The sequence below is a fragment of the Molossus molossus genome, unplaced genomic scaffold, assembly GCF_014108415.1.
Source record: "Molossus molossus isolate mMolMol1 unplaced genomic scaffold, mMolMol1.p scaffold_m16_p_13, whole genome shotgun sequence".
NCBI lineage: Eukaryota > Metazoa > Chordata > Mammalia > Chiroptera > Molossidae > Molossus > Molossus molossus.
This window is the reverse complement of record NW_023425348.1, coordinates 10168751-10193072: the sequence shown is the minus strand read 5'-3', so window position 1 is coordinate 10193072 and position 24322 is coordinate 10168751. Positions and strand designations below refer to the sequence as shown.

Below are 24322 nucleotides of genomic sequence, written 5' to 3'. Positions count from 1 at the left end.
TTAAGAGTCTCTCCCAAGGCTCATGTGAGCACTGAGTGCCTTGCAGACTGTAAGTTTCTTCAGTGGGTTAGCTCACATTCTCAGAGCTGAGTCAGGTATTTCAGAAGTCTTTTTCTGGAGTACCTGCTCCCTGGTAGCTGACTGGCGTCATCGAGACCAGTGCAGTCCTCTAAGATGAGGGCCATGTGTATAACTTAAAATTTTATTTTAAAAAGTAAAAAGTGCCGTGACCTGTTTGGCTCAGTGGTTAGAGCGTCAGCCTGCGGTCCAGAGAGACCCAGGTTCGGTTCCCGCTAAGGGCATGTACCTCGGCCCTGGTTATGTTGTGTGGGTGGCAGCCACTCGATGTGTCCCTTTCACGTCGATTTTTCTCTCTCTCTCTTCCTCCCTCTCTCCCTCCCACTCTATCTGAAGATAAATGCAAAAAAGATAAATAAATAAAAAATAAGAAGTAAAATGTTACAGGTGAAAATAGACCCCCCCACCTTTATTGAGGCATAATTGAAATATATATAAAACAGTTAAAGTGTATAATTTGATTATTTGATACAGGTATACATTGTGAAAGGATTTCTCCCATCAAGTTAATTAACATATCCATCACCTCACATATTTGCCTTTTCTATTCTATTTCTGTTTTGTTTTGTTTTTGGTGAGAACATGTAAGTTTTACTCTCAGGAAATCTCAATTGTACACTACAGTGCTATCAACAGTAGTCATAGTGTCTTATATTATGTGTTCAGAGCTATTCATTGTGTAACGGAAAAGTAGTGCCCTCTTACAGACCTCTCCCCAGCTCCTCCTTCCTCAACCCCAGCCTCTGGCAACCCCTTTTCTACTTTGTTTCTGTGAGTGTAACATTTTCTTTTTAAGATTCCACGTGTAAGGGAGAACATGAGGTGATACGGTGTATGTCTTACCGCGCTCTGACATTTTATTTAGCACAATGCCTTCCAGGTTCATCCATATTTCCACAAATGACAGGATTTCTTTCTTTTGAAGCCTGAATAATAATATTTCTCTCTGTCATTCTGTGTGTGTGTGTATGTGTGTGTGTGTGTGTGTGTGTGTGTGTATCTATATATCAAACTTTCTTTATCCATTCATCTGTTGATGGACACTTCGGTTGTTTCCACATCTCGGCAGCTGTGAACACGGGAGTACAGGTGTCTCTTTGAGATGATGACTCGGTCTCCTTTGGGGTGATGCCCAGGGAGGCACCGCTGGTCCCGCGGTAGCTCTGCCTTCGTTCCTGGGGACCGCTCCTGTTGTCCGCGTGGCCGCACCGGCGCACAGCCCACCAGCGTGTGTGTTCTCCACTGCTTTGCAGCATCTCTTATCTCTTGTCTTCTTGGGGGGCTGAATTTTAGCGTCTTATTAACACAGATCAGTGTGTGCACACTTTCTTCGTGTTCTCCGCTGTGCACGCTGGCACTGGGCGTGGCGCTCAGGTGGCCAGCGGGGCTGCTCTGTGCACAGGGCTCGCGGTGCTTTGAGGAACTTGCGAGCCGTCTCACTCAGCACAGGGGGGGTCTGTGGCGCCTCAGCAGCCTTCAGGCTCCTCGACTCTGAGGACCAAGGTGCCGGTGGGTTTTCCTCTTGCTCCCGTGACCAGTGCTGGGCATCGAGGTCTGGCCCTGGAATGTTCTGCGTGCCCTGCTGTCAGTGCCCCTGGGCTCCAGCAGCGCTGCTGCGTTGGGACATTGGTCCGACTGCGCCGAATGATCTTCCTGGTCCTCCTTCTGACAATCGGGTTCCACCAGGGGGCTGAGGGTAGCCGCGGTGCCAAGCAGAGGACCTCCTTCGCCAGCGCCCAGAGTGCACCCTTGTCTTTCCCGCACACACGTCCTGATAGGTGAGGTGATAGCCTCGTTATGGCTTTCTTTGGCATTTCCCTGATGCCCAGGGGTGTGGAGCTCCTTTCCACGTTCCTGTTGGCCATTGCATGTTTTCTTTGGAAAATGACTATTTAGACCCTTTGCCCATTTTTAATTGCGTTATTTGGTTGTTTTTGCTATTGAGTTGTGTAATAGTCACAATCAATAGTCCCATGTGGCTGGTGTCTACTGGACAGGCACATATCTAGACCATAGAACAATTTTAGATCTGAGCCGAGAATGATCTAGACTATATAAACTTTGTCATGGAATTAAAAAGTAAAAATTTAGCTGCAGAAGTTAATATGAAAACCCCATTGAAAATAGTTCACAATGGCAAAAGTTTGACACCTGGCTGTTTTAGGACAGTTCAGTGAGAAGTAGATCTTTTCCTGAAAGAACGTTGGGAAAACGAACCCTTCCTCCACCCTGTCGCAGTGTCTTCTCTTCCCCTCTCCCCAGCAGGCGTGCTGTTGGCCGTGCTCTGTGGGGTCCCGACGGGGCCTGTTCGCCAGTGTCCGAGCACTGTCGTCCTCGGAGGAAGCGCAGCGTCTGCGGCCTTCGTGGCCTGTCCCCGCAGCGCAGCTCTGCTGCCGCGCACAGTGCAGAGCAGCCTGCTTGTTCCTGATGGGCGGGCTCGGCTGCATCTCTGCTGACCTCTCCCCTGGCCCATTGGTTTTTATTTTAGCACCTTATCTTGCCTGTGGATATGATATCAGGATATGCTCGTGAATTCTTGCTGTAGTGAAGAAACCACTATTTTTTTCTTTTAACTTTATTCCCTGTGAGCATTAATTACTGTGCTTGCAAAAATGAGGTAAGAGTTGAAGGAAATGTAGTTTAGAGTGAGAATTAAAACGGAAAATGGCTATTTCCCCCTTCTATAATGAATAATAAAGAACTGTGACTTTAAATTTGGCACAATCTGAATTTATTTTTTTGGTACCACATGCCAGTGTAAAAAGAAGTTGTTAAAAGGATATTGAGTAGAGAAATTTCCACACTATCTATTAGCAACATATTTGATGCAGTGCCATGCTTAATTAATATTAGTGTCAGTTCACAAAATTGTGCTCTTTGCAAGAGAGGAGGATTCTGTGTAGAGCAGGCAGACTTAAGAAATGTATGGTCTCTGCGTAATGTGTTGAGAGTCTCCTCCTTTGCTTGTTAGACTTTTTATAAGTAGTCCAAGTATGCGATTCATAGATTTTCAGCACTGATCGAAGAACATTCTTTGAGGGTTTATCTTCTATTTGCCTCCAATTTACTTTTTTCTAAGGACATATTTAGTTTTCCATGCATCTGGTGTGTACCTTAAGCTAAAACCTTTATAAACATGTAGCTCCCAGGAACCCGTAGCAGCCCGGCAGAGTAATCATGCCGCTTGCCAGCGACCTGCGCTCCGGCGCCTGGGTCCTGTCTCAGCCCCTTGCTCTGCGCTGCCGGTGGCCTCCGCGTCCCCGCTTGGGGAGCTGTCGCTCTGTTCAGTGCTTTGATCAGGCACGCGTGCCGTGCCCAGTGGCTCTGAGTGTCCCCTCTGGTGTTAGCTGCTTAGTACAGACGAGGGCGGAAGGGGCTGGGCCTGCGTGAGGAAGCAGGCCCTCTGGCACAGCCCTCAGGGTCAGGCTTGCTGAGGGTGCCATCCTGTGGCTCAGTGTGACCTTCCTGAACGGGGTGTTTCCCCAGCTCCATTCCTGCCTCGTCTCCCCCAGCAGCTGGAGGCAGCCGGTCGATTCTGAATGCTGCCCACAGATTGTTAGCTATTCTGCTTCTGGGTCCCCAGCTAGCCCCTTGAGTAAGGAATTGATGTGTTTAAGATCCTGGACTATGTTGCTTAGTGACTCAAATTTAATGTGCGCCAAGGAATGCCTGGAGTTGAAGGCTCGACCCCAGACAAGTGGAATGCAGACCGCGTCTGTGCGGCTGGCGCGTTGTGTGCTCCCCGCGCAGGCCTGGGGCCCAGACGCCACCGTTCGCTCGGCTGGCCCCCGGCAACCTGGACTCGTTTGTTTGTTTGTGTTTTAATTCTCACATGAGGATATTTTTCCATTTATCGTCAGAGAGAGTGGGAGGGAGGGAGGGAGGAACATGGATGTGAGAGGGACACATAGAGTGGTTACCTTTCGCAGGACCCCGACCAGGGCCGGGGACAAACTGCAACCGAGTTACATGTCCGTGACTAGAATCAAACCACTACTCTTTGGTCTGTGGGCCGATGCTCTAACCATTGAGAAAACCGGTCACAGCCCCAACAACTTTTAATATATGTTCCATTGTTGCCCACATTTTATAGATAAAGAGCCAGAGAAATATTAAATGCCTCGCTCGAGATGGTCTGTTGAGGGACAGTCGCACACCCCGGAGCCCTTCCTTTGACCGCAGCGCCGGCCACTGCTCTGTCGCGTGTGGATCTTACTGGAAGGAAGACAGGAATCTGATGTTTTAGTTTTTAAAACCTCTCGTGTCCTTCTTCTATGATAGATTATTACTTAATGCAGTTTTCTCTGGAGAGAGAAGAATACATTTCAGTATGTATTACCACATTCCCTTTGTGTGAAGTCAGATATACTTGTTATGAAATCTAAAAGCACATCCACGCTATACCACTATCTTAGTAAACTGAAATATTCATTAAGTGCTTAGTGCATGTTATAAGACCTTCATAGCCAACTTTGTTCTCACGGATAATTAGGTTTGGTTTTCTCTTTACCATATGGAAGTCCTGTTTCCTCAGAATGCAAATGCAATTCACAGCGTCCACTGTGCTCAGGAGGCCCCGCTGGAGTGTCCTCCCCTTTCAGAGGGCCAGTCCTCTTTGGGTGTGAAAAAGTGCAAAACATTGTCAAATGCATTGAAGACTCTCATTCCACACCTCCGTCCCCCCGTCCCATCACTTGCTCTGTGTTATCCATTGTAGGCACGGCAGAGAAAGGGGTTTCAGGCCAGTCTTTGGACAGTTGATGATAAACACACCGTAGCTGTGCTCCCCAGCCTTTGTGCGCAGTGGCACACAGAGAACGCAAAGCATCTTCTCTGGGGGAAACAAACGAGGTTCCTTGAGACTAGAGGTGCCCACTGTCACCTACCCACGACCTCAGTTGTACCTGTATCCATTTCCCATCACGTGCATGAGTTTCTAAGCTTATTGTGTACATGACAGCACTCTGTCAGCTATGATGTGCTATTCATGTGTGAGATGTTATTAGTGATTCATTATTAGGACCCAGCTATTCTATAAAAGGACATTGTGTACTATGATTTTTGTTGTTGTTGTTTTGGGAACTGTTCTTAAAGAGCTAGGTGCAGATGCCAGACCAGCTGCTGGAGTTAAGGTTCCTGTGTGTGATTTGGTGCAGAAGTGGGAATGCCAGTGGTCAGGGACCTTGTGGTTCAAGACTTCGTAGGAAATCAAACAGCGGGTGAGATTTGTTGGTGATTCTGCCGTTTCTCCTCATAAACTTCTCTACCCTCCTTTCTGCCTATCCCAGTTCTTTCCCAGGTTCTGCCTTCTTTGTGAGGTCTTTCCCTATGCCTGCTGCTTCCCCCAGGTGAAGGTCACACCCTGTCCTCTGTCTACCATTACACCTTGTGTAAAACGTCATTGCTTATATTGCAACACTATTGCTGGTCTGTTTCACACACGTCTTTCCCTACTGACTTGGGAGCTCCTTCAGGCTGAGGCTGTCTGGTGCATCTCCAGCTCAAGCTACACCAGCTCATCTTACTATATCCTGCCATCGGGCAGGGCTCACCTGCTCTTCGAGTTGAGCTAAAGGCTGTCTCCTTGCACCTGCTTCCCGTTGTTCCTTATTCTAACATCTGCAACGCTCCAAGCTCAGTTCCTCTATGCTGGCCATCACACATTTGAGCCGTCTACCAGGCAGAGTCCTACACAGTCTTCATTTCTCTGGGCTAAATGTTTTTAGTACTGATAGTTTGTTTTCCTGGTCTTTCTCCTGTGGTTTTTTTTTGTTTTGTTAATCCTTACCTGAAGATATTTTTCCATGATTTTTAGATAGAGTGGAAGGGAAGGAGAGAGAGAGAGAGAGAGAGAGAGAGAGAGAGAGAGAGAGATTGACGTGAGAGAGACACATGATTAGACACAAAGGCTGGGGAGCACAGCTACGGTGTGTTTATCATCAGCTGTCCAAAGACTGGCCTGAAACCCCTTACTCTGCCGTGCCTACAATGGATAACACAGAGCAAGTGATGGGACGGGGGGACGGAGGTGTGGAATGAGAGTCTTCAATGCAGTTGACAATGTTTTGCACTTTTTCACACCCAAAGACACAATCATGAACCTGACCAAGGCTGGGGATCCAACCTCTAAGCCTGGTACCTGCCCTTGACTGGAATCAAACCTGCGGTTCTTCAGTCCGTGGGTCGATGCTCTAACCACTGAGCAAGCCAGCCAGGGCTCCTGGTCTTTCTGTTTTGTTTAAATAAGTGTGAGTTTTCTTTATCTCTCCCAGTGTTTAGAATCATAGAATTTTAAGAATTGAAAGGGGCTAGAATTTGCCTAGTCCTGGCTCTTCATCCAACTAATACTCACTGATTACATACTGATTGGGTTATTGAAAATGGCATACAGAGAGATTTGGGGCACCACAATATTTTAAATATTTCACTAAGAATAAAGAGGAAGTTTAGATTTAGTAGATTTTTTAAAAAGTACATCTTTCATTGTTTTAAAATTTTTGTGCTGCTGGGTATGTTCAGAATAATGAGCAAAATAAGGTGTTTATGCTAAAACATATACAGTACAGGAAGATCTTTAGATTTTTAAAAATGTTTTTATTGATTTTTTTTTAAGAGAGAGGAGAGATAGATATAAACATTGATGTGAGAGAGAAACATTGATCAGCTGCCTCCTGCATGCCCCCTGCTGGAGATCAAGTCTGCAACCTGGGCATTTGCCCTGACCGGGAATTGAACCAGGACCTCTCAATCCACTGAGCCACACTTGCCAGGCAGATCTTCAGATATTTGTAGTGTTGTCATTAGGAATTTGACTCTTGTCCTGGCTGGTGTTGCCCAGCGGTTAGAGCACCGATCTGCACGTCCTGAGTTCGATTTGTCGGTCGAGGGCACACACCTGCTTTGCAGGTTCCGTCTCTGGCCCCGGTTGGGGTTGTGCAGGAGGCAACCAATCGGTGTGTCTCTCACATGATGCTTCTCTCTTTCTCACTTACCCTCCCTCCCTGCCTTCCACTCTATCTGAAAATTGGTGGAAAAATATCCTTGGGTGAGGATTAACAACAAGAGGAAAAAAAGAATTTGATGACAAAGCTAAGCTACCTGGGCCCCGGTCCTGGATCTGTATATATAAATGTAATCTCTTTGTGTCTCAGTTGCTGTATTCGTGAAACAAGGTCAGTGATAATGTGGGGTGTTGTGAGGTTTCTGTGAGGTAGTACTCGCACAGCTCTGAGAACTGTGCCTGGGGACTGCCACCACCCAGCACCATCGCCCAGCACACATGCTCCTACTGAGACGTAGGACGCGTCTTGGGGTTCTGCTTGGCCCTTACCCATCATCTGTACTCACCACGTGATTCATTGGCTTTCTAAGAGGCCCCGCGTGGAATTCTCTGCACCAGGCGTGGCCTGTGGAGCAGTGAAGTTCTTTCTTGGTGTTTTCCTGCAGAAGCAACTGAAGAACTGGCAAGAGGCTCACTAGCTTTTGAGTCTGTCCCTCTGAGACAGATTTGCTGAAAAGCCATTTCCTGTCTTTTTAAACAGTAAATTCATTTTCTTCATTGATATTCTGTAAACAAAATATTGGCAGCTTGTGTTTTGTGGAATACAATGTTTTAATTTTCTTCAGTTAAACTGCTTTTATAATAATCAGAGTGAATTTCCCCGTTGCCAGGTTGCCATCAAGATCATAGACAAGACACAGCTAGATGAAGAAAACTTGAAGAAGATTTTCCGGGAAGTTCAAATCATGAAGATGCTTTGCCACCCACACATCATCAGGCTTTACCAGGTGGGCGCCCCGGGGTACACTGTGCGCAGCAGAAGCCAGCCTTTGTGCAGGGGCGGGCGCCTCTGCAGCTGCTCTGTGTTCGCGTGTTCATCCCGCGCCCCCGCCGCTGTGTCCTCCTGCTCGGTGCCCATGCTCCTCTGGCCCTTGACGAGAAAGGTCCCACCCAGACTGGCATTTCAAAGTTGTTCTTTGAAACTTGGATGCCATTCTTAGTGAAAATTACATAAAAAGGTTATTCAGAAGATGATGAGAACTTACTTATTTAGGTCAGAACCCTAAAACAGAATGGGAAACTCAAAAGGAACAGAATTTTGAGAGGTGCAAAGCTAGAGATGAGTATAACATTATGTTTATAAGATTATTTGAAGACTGATTTCTGTGATGATGTTATGAGTTATGACGACAAAGGATATTTTAAGCATGGCTTTTTTGTATTAGTCAGAACTTACCTCCTTTCTATTCTAGTAGTGCTGTGATGTAGTTTTTAGTTTTCCAGGGAAGCATTTGATTATTTTGATAGCCAAGAGACTGAGTGTGTGACAGAAGAGACTCCTAATGTAGTCTCCTCACCTTCCCAAGAAGCCTGCGTACTCTGCGGTCAGCACAGGTCATCCCCGGGCCCGGCTGCGGGCAGTGGTCTGACTGCTGGAACTCGGTGGCAGTGACCGTTCTGGAGAGGTGGGCTCAGGTTGCAGCACTGGCGGCCACAGCTCTGCCCCTGCACAGAGCCCGTCCTGCTCGCTGCTTCCTGCTGCAGACACCACCTCGTTCTGTAGGAAGTGGCCCCCCCGCTCAGGTGCTGCTGTGCGTCTGCAGGAAACGGTTGCTGGCTCAGAAGAAATCAAGTCGTGATGTTGGTTTGTTTGGTTAAGGCTACAGCTTGAGGGCTCTTTTCAGGCATCAGCTAGCCACACAGTGAAGGACCTAGGCCATCAGAGCAGACCTGCTGACGTAGATCAGGCTGTTACGCTGAGCCACACCTACACTGTGCCCCAGGGAAGACCTGTGTCTGCAAGCTCAGAGGTGTCTAACCTCTGCTTCCTTCCTATCCTGATAGACTGAGTCAACTTTTTGACCTCATTTTAAAAAATAATCATCTTTAAATGATTATAGGTCTTTTCGGCCGACCTTTCTCAAGAAATTAACTTACAGTGTTCACCTTATAACTCAATTCTTCAGGTTTGCCTTTCTTGCCCCAGATTCATGAGCCTCTGAGTGTCCACGCTGTCAGCCCTGGCTCCGAGGGGGCTGCTCTCTGGCAGCTTTGACTCCGCTCTGGCCGCTGGGCTGAGAGGGAGAGGCAGCTGCCGGGGTGGGGGTGGGGGTGGGGGTGGCTGCAGCCTGTTTCCAGGGCGTTTGCAAAGCTCCCTTCTCCTCAGGGTTATAGAGCCAGCCAAATGTAGGTGAGCTCTTGAAAAGTTTAATAATACAAGAACCTTTGCAGTCAAAGGTCTGGGTGGGAAAAGGGTACATTTACAATATGGCATTTCTTTTCTAAAGACCTGCATATATTTAGAGCACCTACTTTTTGTTATATAAATCAACAGAGAGAGAGAACTTGGAAGCAATGGGTTAATGTCACCAATATATAGCTTTTTTTTAAATCTTCACCCGAGGATATGCTTCACTGATTTTAGAGAGTGGGGAAGAAGGGAGAAAGAGAGAGAGGTACAAGAGGAACTTCGATTGGCTGCCTCCCGTATGTGCCCCACTCGGAACAGAACCGGCAGCTTTTCGGCCGGTGCACAGGATGACACCCCAGCCAACGGAGCCACCGGCCAGGACCACATAGAGTTCTTAGACACCGGTATTAGATTGAGAAATTAAATTAATGGGCACTTACACAGTGGGGTGCCATGAAACCATTGAAAAAGAAGAGGTAAATCTATTGTAGTGTGATGCATTATACTGTTACATGATACTAATGTGTGCAGATGCCACAGATAAAGTAACTGGGAAGTAATTAACAAAATAATTAACTGAGAAGTGGAGTGAAAGTCTGGAATATCTCAATATGATAACCACTAGCGCACATGCTGTTGAATATTAAAATGTGGCTGGAACAAATGAACTGAATTTTAATTTAATTTAAATTAATTTGAATGTAAAAACTGAAGCAGTTTACAGTTTTAAGAAATTTTTGAATTGATTTTGGACATATTGGGCTAAATATTAGAATTAATTTAGCCTTTTAAAAACGTTTAATGGGATTACTAGAAAAGTTAAATCATATGTGCTGCTCATATTATATTTCTAATGGCAATTCCCTAGGATGATGTAGAATAAGCTACTCACAGTGTTTCCTCTGGGAAATAAAGTGGAGGGGTTTGGGAAGAGGTAAGCTTTTGGTCTTTATTTATATACTAGGTATTTAAAATGTTTATAATGAGATTATACATTCATATCTTAGTTAAAAAATATTTAATGAAAAAGACAAGAAGGCTGACAACACACTACAACTAATTTAAAAAGTAACAAATATTAGCAAAATATATACTCATTAATATTTATTATATTTATATAATATATTACATGCTTATATAATTATATATCAAATATATAAATATATAAAACTATATTTAGCCCTGGCTGGGTGGCTCAGTTGGTTGGAGTGTCGTCCTGATAAGCCAAAGTTGCGGATTCGATCCCAGGTTGGGGTGTGTACGGGAGACATTTAATTGATGTTTCTCTCTTGCATTAATATTCCCCCCCTCTTTCTCTCTCTAAAATCAGTAAAAACATGTCCTCAGGTGAGGATTAGAAGTAAATTTTAAAACTATATCTAAGTATATATTAGCAAAATAAAGACCAAGACAAAGTACAAATAGGTAGGTTATGTTATTAGAAGTGTTGAATATTTACATTATTGATAAATGGATGGTGGGAAGGAAAGTTGTCATTTCTATTTTTTAAAAATCAGAGCCATATGTGATTTCTGTGCATTTTTTTAGTGATTCCTGTTGTTTTCTTAAGGTTTTGCTTAGTTTAAATTTTGGGGGGAACATTTTGAGCTTCAAGTAATCAGTTCTAAATGTGAACTTTGGGTTCTTGGCGGCTTCTTTGCTTCTCGGTTTTGTGGAGTTTACGGGTCACAGAGGCCTTATGGAACAACTGAAGAAATACCTCTCAAGTAGCAAATATTTCCTACTTTTAAGAACTTGAAGGAATGCCTATTTTCCCCCTTTCCTCTTCTTTTTTTTTTATTATTGTTATTATTATTATTTTGCTACATATGTTTTTTCTTTTTCCCTCATTGACACCCTCCTCCCAATCCCCTTTCTTCTGAATACATTTATATTACCCACTCCCACCAGTGTTTCAGTTTCCTTTAAGCAATAATGATGGTTGATATCTCAGATGACAAAAGAGGAGTCATTAGTTTCTCCTGTGATGTCAGTGTCACTGTGTCACTGCCTGTCCCTTTCCTGCCTTTGCACCAGGTGATGGAGACAGAACGGATGATTTATCTGGTGACAGAATATGCTAGTGGAGGGGAAATATTTGGTAAGTACATTTATTGCATTCTTTAAACAGCTCTGGAGCACAATGTCAAACCTAAAATAGCTGTTCGATGTCTTTGTCGCTTGAGCAGCTGTCACTGGATGCTGCCCTTGAGTGCTGTCATTTTCTGTCAACACAGTCATTTTAATTACTTTTGATTCACCCATTTAAGTCTCTTCACTGTCTTCATTTCCTTTGCAAAGGTGTTTTGTTTATTTCAATCAGGTGTTGACAGTTGAGATGAAAGATCTCTAAGAATGAACGTTCCTTCTGAACATGTGACGGAGGGTCTTTCCTGGTGCCAGGTTCTCACTGGGTCACCGGGGCAGTCTCTGCTGTGTGAGAAAGAGGCAGTTGGGGCGAGCGTGTCTCCCTGGCGCAGCCTCGCACCGTGTTTAAGTGGGACATGTAACTGGAGTCCCTGCCGTGTGCGTAGCACTTCCTTGGTGATTCTCGTAATATTGGAGGTCTGTCTTCAGTGGCTGTTTTTGCCTCTGACACTTAGCACAACATGAGAATTAAGCAGGCTAATCTGTTACCATGAAATCTGACTTTTCAAGGTGATAAAAACTGACTGCCCCAATTTTTTTTATGACAGTTGTAAATGGAGCCAAAGGGAGCTGAAGGCTAAACTTCAGGTCTGGGTGGGTGTGTCTTTCTAGTCCTGGTTTTTTCCTTTTGGCAAAGTGACTGCAGAGAGAAGTTCTTCTTACATAATAGAGGGTTATCTAGTTTCGTTTTTTGGTTTAAATGTGGATGGTAAGGTATTGACACTTACTAATTTAAAATATGTTTAAAAGTATGAAATCACTTTTAAAGTGGAATCTCATAAATGACAGATCAGCTGTGAGTGGAATTTTTGGTGTGTTGACCTTTCTTCCCTTCCCCTTTCTCCTCCCCTGGGGTATTTTCTGTTTACTTCAGACAGAGCAGGAGGGAGGAAGAGAGAGAGAGAGACAATCGATGTGAGAGAGACACATCAATTGGTTGCCTCCTGCACAACCCCAACCAGGGCCAGGACCCAACTGCAACCCAGGTACATGCCCTTGACCGGAATTGAACCCGAGACTCATTGATCCACGGGCTGATGCTGGGCCACACAGGCCAGGGCCCCTTTTTAAAAAAATATATATATATTTTGCCCTGGCCGGTTTGGCTCAGCGGTTAGAGCGTGGGCCTGCGGTACAGAGAGACCCGGGTTCGGTTCCTGCTAAGGGCACGTACCTCGGTTACAGTTTGTCCCCGGCCCTGGTTGGTCGTGTGGGTGGCGATGTGTCCCTTTCACGTTGATGTTTCTCTTTCTCCCTCTTTCTTCCTCTCTCCCTCCCACTCTATGTGAACAAAAAAATGGAAAAACGTCCTCGGGTGAGGATAAAAAAAAAAAGAAAGAAAATATTTTTATTGATTTTTTTTCTTTCTTTTTTTTTAGAGAGAGAGGAAGGGAGAGAGTGAATGAAACATCTATGTGAAAGAGAAACATCCATCGGCTGCCTCCTGCACGCCCCCTACTGGGGATTGAGCCCTCAACTCAGGCATGTGCCCTGACCGGTATTCAACCTGGACCCCTCAGTCCATGGGATGATGCTCAGTCCACTGAGCCACACCAGCTGGGCTATCATTGTTTCTTAATAATAGGTTTAATTAGCTTTGTATGTGTGCTTTTGCACAATGTTAATCTTGGGAGAAAGGAGACCATGTCATCTTGATGTTCATAATAATAAAATAAACAAACATAGTACACGTCAGAATTACTTTGCTCTTTAGGAAAACAGATTTTACAGGTGCAGAAAAGAGAACAATCCCCTGGTCACATAGATTCTTTGTGAGAGTGTAGCTCAGGGTGTGAGGAAGCAGAACAGTACTTCTCAGAGGATTATTTTAAAAGATTCAGATGAGGAATAAAATGATGTATTACCCAAAGAAATTATTGTGACTGCAACAGGGATATAACTGACTCATGAATTCTGATTTTTAAATGTGTCTGTATACAGTGTGTCTGTATAAAAGATGGAAGGATGGGCTTACTCAAGTATGTCAGCTTTGGAGGCAGTTAGACCTACTTTAAAAAAAAAATTATTGTTGAAAGTATGGCAGATGTCCCCCCTTTTTTGACCCATTGACACCCCTCCACCCCTTTCCCACTCGTTTGCCACACTATTATCTGGGTCCTTGGGTTATGCATATAAGTTCTTTGATTAATCTCTTCCTGCCCCTTCTCCCCCCTCTCCTCTGAGATTCATCAGTCTATTCCTTTGCCATCTTTCACTGCTTGCTTTGCTTAGAGCAAATAACTGATTCTGGTCCCAGTGTCATTTTCTGTAAAAGTCAGATCTGCAATACCTGCGTCACAGTGTGAAGCTCATGAGCTAGCCAGTGTGGGGCCCAGCACTGCGCCCCAACCTTCGTGTCGAACAAGCCAGAGATAGACTCCCGGCACAACGGAGCTCTGCTGACCCGCTCCCCAGTGAAAATGATTTGTACAAAACAACAAACCCAGCCATTTAAAGTCTCTGGAAATGGTCCCAAGGGTAAATGGCAAATGAAACATTTATTTAAGAGCATCTGTAAAAATTTGGCAAGTGATGAGAGAGTCTGGATATTTTAATCCTCACCTGAGGATATGTTTGCTTTTTTAATTGATTTTGAGAGAGAGAGAGAGAGACAGAGAGAGAGAGAGAGAGACAGACAGACAGACAGACATCGATCAGCAGCCTTTCCTTATGCTCCCTGACCGGTAATTGAACCCGTAGCCTTTTCGTGTACAGGACGATGCTCCAGCCAGCTGAGCCACCTGGCCAAGGCGAGCATCTGGGTTTTTGTCCTGGTGAGTGCAGTTGAAGAGTGGGGACTCCCTTCCCACTTGGCCCTTATCACAGGTGTGGGCGTGGCACGCCAAGGATGCTCCTGCTCCGAGTCACAAGTTGGGGACTTCGTCCTAAGAGAGGGAAGCTGAGAGCTCAGACTGCATCTGCTTTCTCTCCATTGAGCTCTTAGCTCCTAGAGTGAGAATGTCACTCAGAGAGAACTTTGCCCTTGTCCCCACACCTAACTTTTGAGCCCTGGCTCAGAGATTTTCCCAGAGGGAGAAGCAGACTGTAAAACAGCTCCTGATTTCTTGCACAAAGGAACTAATTTTATTTGTTGTAGAGAGTGAAGCTCGAGCCGGAAGACCCTCCCAAGAACAGTGAGGGTTGTGGTAAAGGCATTCAGAGGAGATTCAGGAGACAGGCTGGCTGTCGGCCAGCTGCTTTGCAGGAGAAGAGCCAGAGAATGAACTCAGGAGCCTACTGATGTCAGAGAGCAAAGCAGACACTAACCCTAGACACCATTGCTTCAAAGGAACCAGCATTTGATCGGATGGTTTGTAGAACAATTTTCTAGGAACCAGCATTTGATTGGATTGTTTGTAGAACAATTTTCGATCCAGGGCATTGTTGAAAACAATAGAACGACCAACCAGCCAGCAGTCACTGGAGTTGAATAGCTTGGTGTGGTCAAGGAGAGACAGGAACAGAGCCCTGCCCATACCATGGTGATCCAGTGATCTGAGGGTAACTGTGAATATGCCAAAGCTGTGTTTCCCTGAGGAACTGACTTCACTAAGACACTCTATCCAGTCACTAAACAAATAAACAAGCAGTAACAATAATATGCTCCAGAGTTCAGGGGGGTATGAGTACCCAGCAGTGCTACAATGTATTATTTGAAATAACAAGGAAGACTACCAGGCATGCAAAGAAACATGAAAGTGTGACCTATGCACTGGGGAAAAAAGCAGGTCACATAATCTGCCTGTGAGAGAGACAGGTGTCAGATTTCTCAGAGAAATACTTTAAAGTAGCCATCATGACATGTTCACAGAAACAAAGGCTCTCACAATTGAAGTAGTAAATGAAGATATGATGACAATGTTGTATCAAATAGAGAATATTAATAAAGAAATAGACATTATTTTTTAAAAGAACTAAATGGAAATTATCAAATTGAAAAATAAAGTAATAAAATATTTATTAAAGAGGCTTAACTGTAGATTTGAACTGGCAAAAGAAGTGAATTTGTAGGTAGATTGTTAGACATTATGCAAATTGAAAATCAGAGAGAAAAACAAATTAAGAACAATGAACAGAGCCTCAGAGAAATGTGGGACACTATCAAGTGCAACAACGTATGTGTAATAGGAGTACCAGAAAAGAGAGAGAGAAGAAAAACTTAACAAATATATAGAAAAATAATAACCTACAGTACATGTCTAGGAAGCTCATCAAAATCCAAGTAGGATTAAATGCCAGAGATCTACAAACAGATACATCAGAGTATGAATAGTGAGAGTCACAAAGAACGAGAAGCTATTGAAAACATCAAGAGAAAACTGATGTGTCACTTAAAGGGATCCATTAAGATCAATAGCAGATTTTTTAGCAGAAACAACGAAGGCCAGAAGGCAATAGGATAAAGTGCTGAAAAAGAACCGAAACCCACTATTAACCAAAATCCTGCATCAGGTAAACCTGTCTTTCAAAAACGAAGCCATAATACTTTTCCAGATAATTAAAAACTGCATTTTCTGTGCTGACAGACCCACTTTACAAGAAGTACTAGAGGAAGCTCTTCAGGGAGGGCAGGGGACCCGAGATGGCACTTTGAGCGCAGAAAGGCAAGAGCGCGATGAAGGCAATTGGGTGATTATCAAGACACAAGCGATGCACACTTCTTTCTTCTCTTAAACTATTCAAAAACCATCTGTATGAGATGTATTGTATGAATTAAAAGTTTTATATGTAATGAATTGTTAGGCCTACAGTGTAATAGGATATGTGTAATATACTTGCTAATAACAGCACAAAGTAGGTATGTGTGAGAAAAACTACACTGGGTCAAAGACATCTACAGGTGGTAAAGAAATAATTATAACAATGTATTGTTGGATTTGTAACATGAATTGATATAATATTTGTTAAAAGTACTACATAAGGGGGTAAAAGAATAGATCTATAAAGGAGTAACAGTCCCGTATAATCACTGGAAATAAGCTAGTATAAACCAGAGGTACATTTGGATAAGGTAAAATATACATAGTAAAACTTAAAGCAATTACTGGAAAAAAAAAAAAAAAACCCTAAAAAATTATAATATAAAAAAATCTTTAAAGAAATTGAAATGTAGACTTCCAGTCAAGATGGCAGCATAGGTAAATGTGATACTCCTCCTACAACCACATCAAAACTACACTAAACTACAAAACAGCCATCATTCTGAATGGCCTGAGATGGGGCCGAGCGGAAGTCCTGCTACTAGGGAATTGAAGGATACACATTGAGCGCGGCCACTGTGGCTCAGTGGTTGAGTGTTGACCCTGCACCAAGAGGTTGCAGGTTCAATTCCTGGTCAGGGCACATGCCCAGGTTGTGGGTCTGATCCCCAGTGAGGGGCGTGCAGGAGGCGGCCCATTGATGTTCTCTCTCATCTATGCTTCTCTCCCTCTCTAAAAATCAATAAAAGGAAATAAATAACTAGAACACACATTGAAGCTGGTAGGGGGCGTAGACGTGGAAGAGGCTGGTCCTGCCCCATTTCGTGGCTGCAGAGTTCCTCCCTGGAGAGCAAGGGGTCCCAGCCCCACACCATGGTTCCCATCACAGGGTTCCAGTGCCAGGAAGAGAAGTCCCTGAAACTTCTGCCTGTAAAACCAGCACCAGTTGTGGCTGAATGAGACGGAGGCTCCTGGAGTCCCAGGCGCTCCTGGTGCAGGACCTGCGCACAGACGTACTCCAGCTCACTCCCTCTGAGGCCCAGCCCTGGGACGGAAGCTCGAAAGGCACAGGGACACACAGGAGGGAACTGAACTGTCTGGCATCAGGGCAGCGCTCTCCCAGACAGAGGGCTGGCAGAGGCCACTGTTCCTTCGCTGAGCCTCCCCTTTCACAGAGCAGGCCTGGCCATATCTGAGTCTCCAGCAACCTGGCTCTCACTGGTTGCCCCGCCCTGGTGATTCCCTGAGGCCCCGCCCCACCCAACATTCTGGCCCACCCAAGCTGTTTCCAGTGGCTTTTCCATACAAGTGGTCTAACTTGGCTAATGCTTCAGGTTTTCCTAACATCTCTTAAATAAGCAGCGTCTGGTCTCAGCACGTCCATACCTCTTGCTAAGTAGCCCCAGGCTCAGCACTAGCAGCAGCAGCCTTAGGTCACAGCTCACCTGGACACCTCCAAGGCCAACACAAGTAGCAGCCATCTGCAGCTCATTGTGTGGCTCATGCTGGGTGGCCCCGGGCAGAACACAGGTGTTGGCTGTCCTCTGCCTGTACTTCCCAGGAGGCCACAGAGCCATTGTACCCAGTGGACAGCTTCAGACTAGGTCGAAGCACCACCCAACCACCTCGACAAGCGACACACTCCAGGGGCGGACTCAGCGGCATCAGAGCTGTACTGAAGTAGATCCTGCTCCATGGGGTCTCAGCCAGTCCTTGCCACCAGTGGGCCTTGGGGTAAATCACTATCCCCCATTGGCCTGTCAACAGCAGTTCAGGCTCAACAACAGCAGGAGGGTGTACACAGCCCACACAGTGGGGCGGGGGGAGCACACCTGGAGTGCCCGGTGCAGGTGAACAGAGAGGCTGTGCCACTGGACCCTACAGGACACCTACTTACCTGAGGCCACTCTACCAAGCCTGGGGAACTTAGCAGCTCTACCTAATACATAGAAACAGACACAAGGAGGCTGCCAAAATGAAGAGACAAAGAAACAAAAATGAAAAACAGAACACAATGCCAGGAAAAACAAACAAAATGGAGACAAGCAATCTACCAGATGCAGAGTTAAAAACACTGGTTATAAGGATGCCCAATAAGGACCTCAACAGCATAAAAAGGCCCAGTCAGAAATGAAGGGTACACTAACTGAAATGAAGAATAATTTACAGGGAATCAACAGTAGCGTAGATGAAGCCGAGAATCAAATCAGCAATTTGGAATATAAAGAAGCAGAAACACCCAATCAGAACAGCAAAAAGAAAAAAAATTTTTAAAAATTGAGAATAGTGTAAGGAGCCTCTGGGACATCTTCAAGCGTGCCAACATTCGCATCAAGGGGGTTCCAGAAGGAGAGAGAGAGCAAGAAATTGAACACCTATTTGAAACAATGACAAAACTTCCCTAACTTGGTAAATAGACGCATAGAGAGTCCCAAACAAGATGAACCCAAAGAGGTCCACACCAAGACATATCAAAATTAAAATGCTAAAGGTTAAAGACAAAGAGAATCTTAAAAGCAGCAAGAGAAAAGCAGTTAATTTCCTACATGGGAGCTCCCATAAGGTGTCAGCTGAGCCTTGGCCTGGTAGCTCAGTTGGTTAGAGCATTGTCCAGACATGCCAAGGTTGTGGTTTCGATCCCCAGTCGGGGTACAGACACAAATCAGCCAATGAATGCATAAATAAGTGGAACAGCAAATCGATGTTTCTCATGCCCTTTCTTTCTCGCTCTCTCTTTAAAATCAATAAATTAAAAAATAATTTTATAAAGAACTGTCAGCTGATTTCTCAGCAGAAACTTTGCAGGCCAGAGTGATTGGTAAGAAATATTCAGAGTGATGAAAAGCAAGGACCTACAACCAAGATTACTCTACCCAGCAAAACTGTCATTTAGAATTGAAGGACAGATAAAGATCTCCCCAGACAAGAAAAAGTTAGAGGAGTTTCATTACCACCAAATCAGTATTATGTGATATGCTAAAAGGTCTTTTAGAAGAAGAAAAAAAGATAAAAAAATACAAGCAGTAAAATGGCAATAAACACATAGTTATCAACACTTGTATCTTTAAAAAAAAAAAAAATGAACAAGCAGAACAGAAACAGACTCATAGATACAGAGAACATTTTGATGGTTTCCAGATAGGAGGGGTTGGAGGAATGGGTGAAGGGATTCAGTACAAATTGATTGTTACGTAATAGTCACAGGGATGTAAAGTACAGCATAGGGAATATAGTCAGTAGTATTCTAATAACTATGTGTGTTGTCAGATGGGTGCAGGATTTATTGGGATGATCATTTAAAAAGTTATATGATGTCTGATCACTGGGGTGTGTATCTGAAATTAATATAATGTATGTCGCTGCAGTTGAAAATTTAAAAATGATTTAAAATTATAAGAAGAAATAGGAATGTTTCATGGGAAAATATTTACTTAATAGAAAAGAAAGCGGTAATGGAGAAATACAACAACAAAAAGGCATGAAACATAGAAAACGAAAAGTAAAATAGCAGACATAAATTCAACCCTACCAGTGTTTACTTAAGTATAAGTGGATGGGATAATCCGATGAAGAGGCAATTGTTAGACCGAGTAATAACATGTGACCCAAGCGTGTGTTGTCTACAGTGGACATTCTTTAAATTCAAAGGTACAGGGAAGACATAAATCATGCAGATAGCAACCTCAAGAAAGCTGGAGCGACTGCTGACAGAGACAAAATAAACTCTAAAACAAAAGGGCGTTTACTTACTAGAAGTAAAGAGGGACATTTTATAGTGATAAAAGGGTCAACATAGTAGGAAAATACAACAGTTATTAAACGTTGTATCTAATACTAAAGCAACAAAATACATGAAACAACAATGATACTAGTTGGAGGCTTCAATATTCCACTTGCAGTAATGGATAGAAAAACTGGACAGGACAGCAACAGGGAAAAAGTCAGACTTGAACCGCACTGTAACCCACTAGACCTAGCAGACATCTGTAGAACACTCCATGTAGCAAAACACAGTATCCATGCTTCTCAGTGAAACAGACATTGAGCGTAAGACCATAGCTAACAGCCTGAAGAAATTTAAAAATTTAGCAGTAATACGAAGTGTATATTACAACCACAATGGAATGAAATTAGAAATGAACGGGGGAACTTGCAGATATATGAAAATGAAACAGTATATTTTGAAATAAGCAAAGAACCAAGACACCAAAAGCACATTCAGAAAATAGTTCGAGAAGAATGAAAAGGAAGACACAGCAGACACAGCCTGCGGGGTGCAGCGGAGGCTCGCTCACACCTCCTCCCCGCCGGCCTCCACCCAGCTCCGGGCTGTGTCCCGGCCGGAAAGGGATTCTTGTTGCTGCTTCAGAACTGTCACTTTGCTATTGTTATGTCTTAGGCGACCCCTGTGAAAGGGTTGTTTGACCACCAAAGGGGTCACGACCCACAGGTTGAGACCCGCTGGCTTGGAGGAATGGAAGAAGTAAAACCACATTTACAGATGACATGACTTTGTATGTGGGAAACCTAACTAATCCACTAAAAAACTAAGAACTGTAGAGGGGGGCTTAGAAGTAGGTTTCGAATTGTGAGTACGTTAAACACAGAGTTTATTTTTCTATTACCGTGTATTAATTATTGTATTATTTCCATTTGAATAACTGTAAACTACACCCCCCCCCCCCCATAAGATCTCAGTAAGGTTGCAGGACACAAAAGCAATGCAGTATATGCAAGACATTTGTATTTTTGTACTCTGAAAATGAACTGAAAATGAAAGAAATAAAACAATTCAGTTGAAAATAGCATCAATAAGAATAAAATAGGGATAAATTTAAGAAAAGCAGCAAATCTTATACTATGAAAAGTATAAAGCAGTGGTGAGAGAAATTTAAGATCGAAATGATTGGAAAAACATCTCATTCATAGATTGTAAGCATTAACATTGTTAAAGATGGTAATACTACTCAAAACTGATGTACAAATTCAGTATTATCATAATCTAAGCCGACATTTTTGTAGAAATTAATAACCTGATTCTAAAATCCATATAGGTCCTCACTCTGGCAGCACATATACTAAAATTGGAACAATACAGAGAAGATGAGCATGGTCCCTGTGCAAGGATGATGCAAATTTGTGAAGCGTTCCATAAAAAATAAAATAAAATAGCCCTGGCCGGTTTGGCTCAGCGGTTAGAGCATCGGCCTGCGGTCCGGAGAGACCCGGGTTCGGTTCCCGCTGAGGGCATGTACCTCGGTTGCAGTTTGTCCCCTGCCCTGGTTGGTCGTGCGGGTGGCAGCCACTCGATGTGTCTCTTTCACGTTGATGTTTCTCTCTCTCTCTCTCTTCCTCTCTCTCCCTCCCACTCTATCTGTGCAAAAAGTGGAGAAATGTCCTCGGGTGAGGATTAAAAAATAAATTAAAAAATAAATAAATAAATAAAATAAAATAAAATAAAATAAAATAAAATAAAATAAAATCAATATGGAATTGCAAGGGACCCAAGAGCAGCCAGAACAGTCCTGGAAAGGACAAAGTGTCGGAGTGATAGGGGCAGCTGCACAGCGAGGAGGGCCGACACCTGGCGCCGGAGCAGGCGCAGAACGACTGCCTGAGGCCGTCCGGACAAAGCGAGGCCCTGCACGTACCTGGATTTTGACCTCTTGCTTTCCGAGCTGCGAGTGAAGAGATTCCAGCTGTTTCAAGCTTCCCACTTTGTGGCCGTTTGTCTGGGCAGCCCTAACAAACAAGTACGGATGAGGACAGGGTTTTCGGCATCATCTCTGTATATCTTCCCATGAAATAGTAGTGTTTACAAGGGGGACTCAGTTACCAGGTGGAGGAATTGGCAGACACCAAAACGATGAGGTGATTAATATTAACATCGTATGGTGAAGGCTTTAAGGAAGTAATGCAAATAACTGCAATCTTGGGATATTTGCTGAAATTAAGTAGGGGGCAGCAAAGTATTTCTGAAATGTTGTAGCATGTTCAAAAGATTGCAAGATGAGAGAGAGTATGGTAGATTTCCTATTTTTTCGTTGTGTAGCGTGGTTTAAACACAGGCTGGCTGCGCGAAGTGGCTGGGAATGAGCCGGAGGGATCGGAAGGCTCGCTCGGGGAGGGCTTGGTGCGGGCTCTCTGACTTGGCCACGTCCTGTCACATCCTCCCCGCACTGTGTCCTTTCTTAGCAGAACCTGTGTCAGTTGTGGTTTACATTTATTTTTGTAATTAGTTAATGGTTTCTCTCTCCCAGGAGACAACAACTGTTTCCGCAAGTTAGGGGCCCTGTTTGTTTTTGCTCCCCTTGTATCCCTGTATCTCTTCGTGTTCTCCAGCTTGTACAGTTGGACGCAAACACTGACAGAGGGAAATGACCAGTAACGGTTTACTGAACAAATGAGTGACAGAACTGAATTTTGTCTCGATATTGCTGTATGAGGAAGAATTGGTATGGAACCTACCAGGACCAGTTGGGAAGTTGTCTAGTGAAGTCTGAGCATGATTAGGTGTTTTTGTTTATTTGTCTTTCAGACTCTTTAAAAAATTTTATTGGGTTTATTTAATAAAATTATATAGGTTTCAGATGTACAGTTCTGTGATACATCATCTATACATTGAATTGTGTGTTCACTATCCCAAGAGAACAATGAGGTATTGGAGTAAGGTAGTGCCTTCGTCTATTTGTTTAACTTCACAGTAATCTTATAATGGAGATCTTTTCATCATCATTTTACAGACAAAAACTGAGGTTCAAGGAGGCTAAATAATCTGCTTAAGGTCATATAATTGATCATTGATGGAGCTGGATTTAACCCACGGACTATCCAAGCCCAGAGCACACATTCTTTCCCATTCACTATTGTGGAGAATCTGTACTTCCATGTAAAAAGAACTTCGATTAAGTGTTCTGGGAGGATTTTTTATTATAAATATAAGCCAAATTTCTGTTTTGGAAATTTTAGGTCATGGACATAGCAGTGAAACAATCGTAATATGAAGTATTTTTTACCCTCCTATTATTAAATCCCAATTGAAAGAGAGGGTGAGACAGATTTTCCTAGACGAGTATCATCACCGTGAGCTGGAGGCCCAGGCAATGGCTTGATCACAGAACCAGTGTCATGAATTCACCTTTTCTCTACTTACATAATGACAACTCCAGCTTCTCCCCTTAGGACTTTTTAATTTCATCATTGTTTATGGAAAAGAATTGGCCAGTATTCCTAAAATTTTAGGTAATTAAGCAGATCCGTAGTTTATTGAACTTTTTGAGTTACAGTATGCTATAAAGGAGAAAACGAGTACGAGGATATTAAGATGAGTTTTGGATCTCTGACCCTGTTATCGGTAGTGTCATTTTCTGAGATAGAGAATACCAGGGTTAAGAACAGATTGGGCCCTGGCCGGTTTGGCTCAGTGGTTGGAGTGTTGGCCTGCAGTCCAGAGAGACCTGGGTTCGGTTCCCGCTAAAGGCACGTACCTCAGTTGCAGTTTGTCCCCGGCCCTGGTTGGTTGTGCGGGTGGCAGCCACTCGGTGTGTCCCTTTCACATTGATGTTTCTCTCTCTCTCTCTCTCTTCCTCTCTCTCCCTCCCACTCTACCTGAACAAAAAGTGGAAAAATGTCCTCGGGTGAGGATAAAAAAAAAAGAACAGATTGGATGAACTGTGTTGTTCTAGACATACTGAATTTGAGGCACCAGCTAGGTAAAAGTTGTTCATTAAATGATTGGATACATTAGTCTGAAAATCAGGGATAAGATGAAGCCCAAAGATACTGTTTCCATTAGCAGATAGATGGTACATAGTAATCAAAATGGGATAATGCATACAGTAGGTTTAAAAATGAAACCCTAAGTTCTGGCTGGTGTTGCTTAGTGGTTAGAACGTAGACCTGTGCACCAAAGCGTCACGAGTTCAATTCCCAATCAAGGGTATGTACCTGGATTGCGGGTTTGATTCCTGGGCCCGGTTGGGGTTTGCAGGAGACAGTCAGTCAATGTGTCTCACGTCGGTGTTTTTCTTTCTCTCTAGCTCACCCCTGTCTCTCCCTTCCACTCTCTCTCAAAGGAAAAAAAGGATCAATTTAAAAATTAACCTTTACATTGTGAGGATTAACAACAACCAAAATGAAACCCTTAGTACCATAAGGATTGAGTTGAAAGTGCAGCCATGGGCTATATGAAAGAGCTGCTGTTGA

General features: G+C 43.9%; 1 protein-coding gene and 1 non-coding gene across 8 annotated transcripts in view; both read left to right on the top strand.

Annotated features, from left to right (window-relative positions):
* SIK3 (SIK family kinase 3) overlaps nucleotides 1–24322 on the top strand; it is a 280202-nt gene that overhangs the window by 137611 nt on the left and 118269 nt on the right. For all 7 annotated transcript variants that reach the window (XM_036257870.1, XM_036257868.1, XM_036257871.1 and 4 more), the window contains exons 2-3: nucleotides 7750–7866; nucleotides 11307–11370. In XM_036257870.1, the coding sequence (XP_036113763.1) occupies nucleotides 7750–7866; nucleotides 11307–11370 (181 nt within the window). The remainder of the gene's footprint in view (nucleotides 1–7749; nucleotides 7867–11306; nucleotides 11371–24322) is intronic.
* On the top strand, nucleotides 21172–21276 carry LOC118629120. Its single transcript, XR_004959368.1, has one exon. It is a non-coding gene; the product is annotated as a U6 spliceosomal RNA (small nuclear RNA).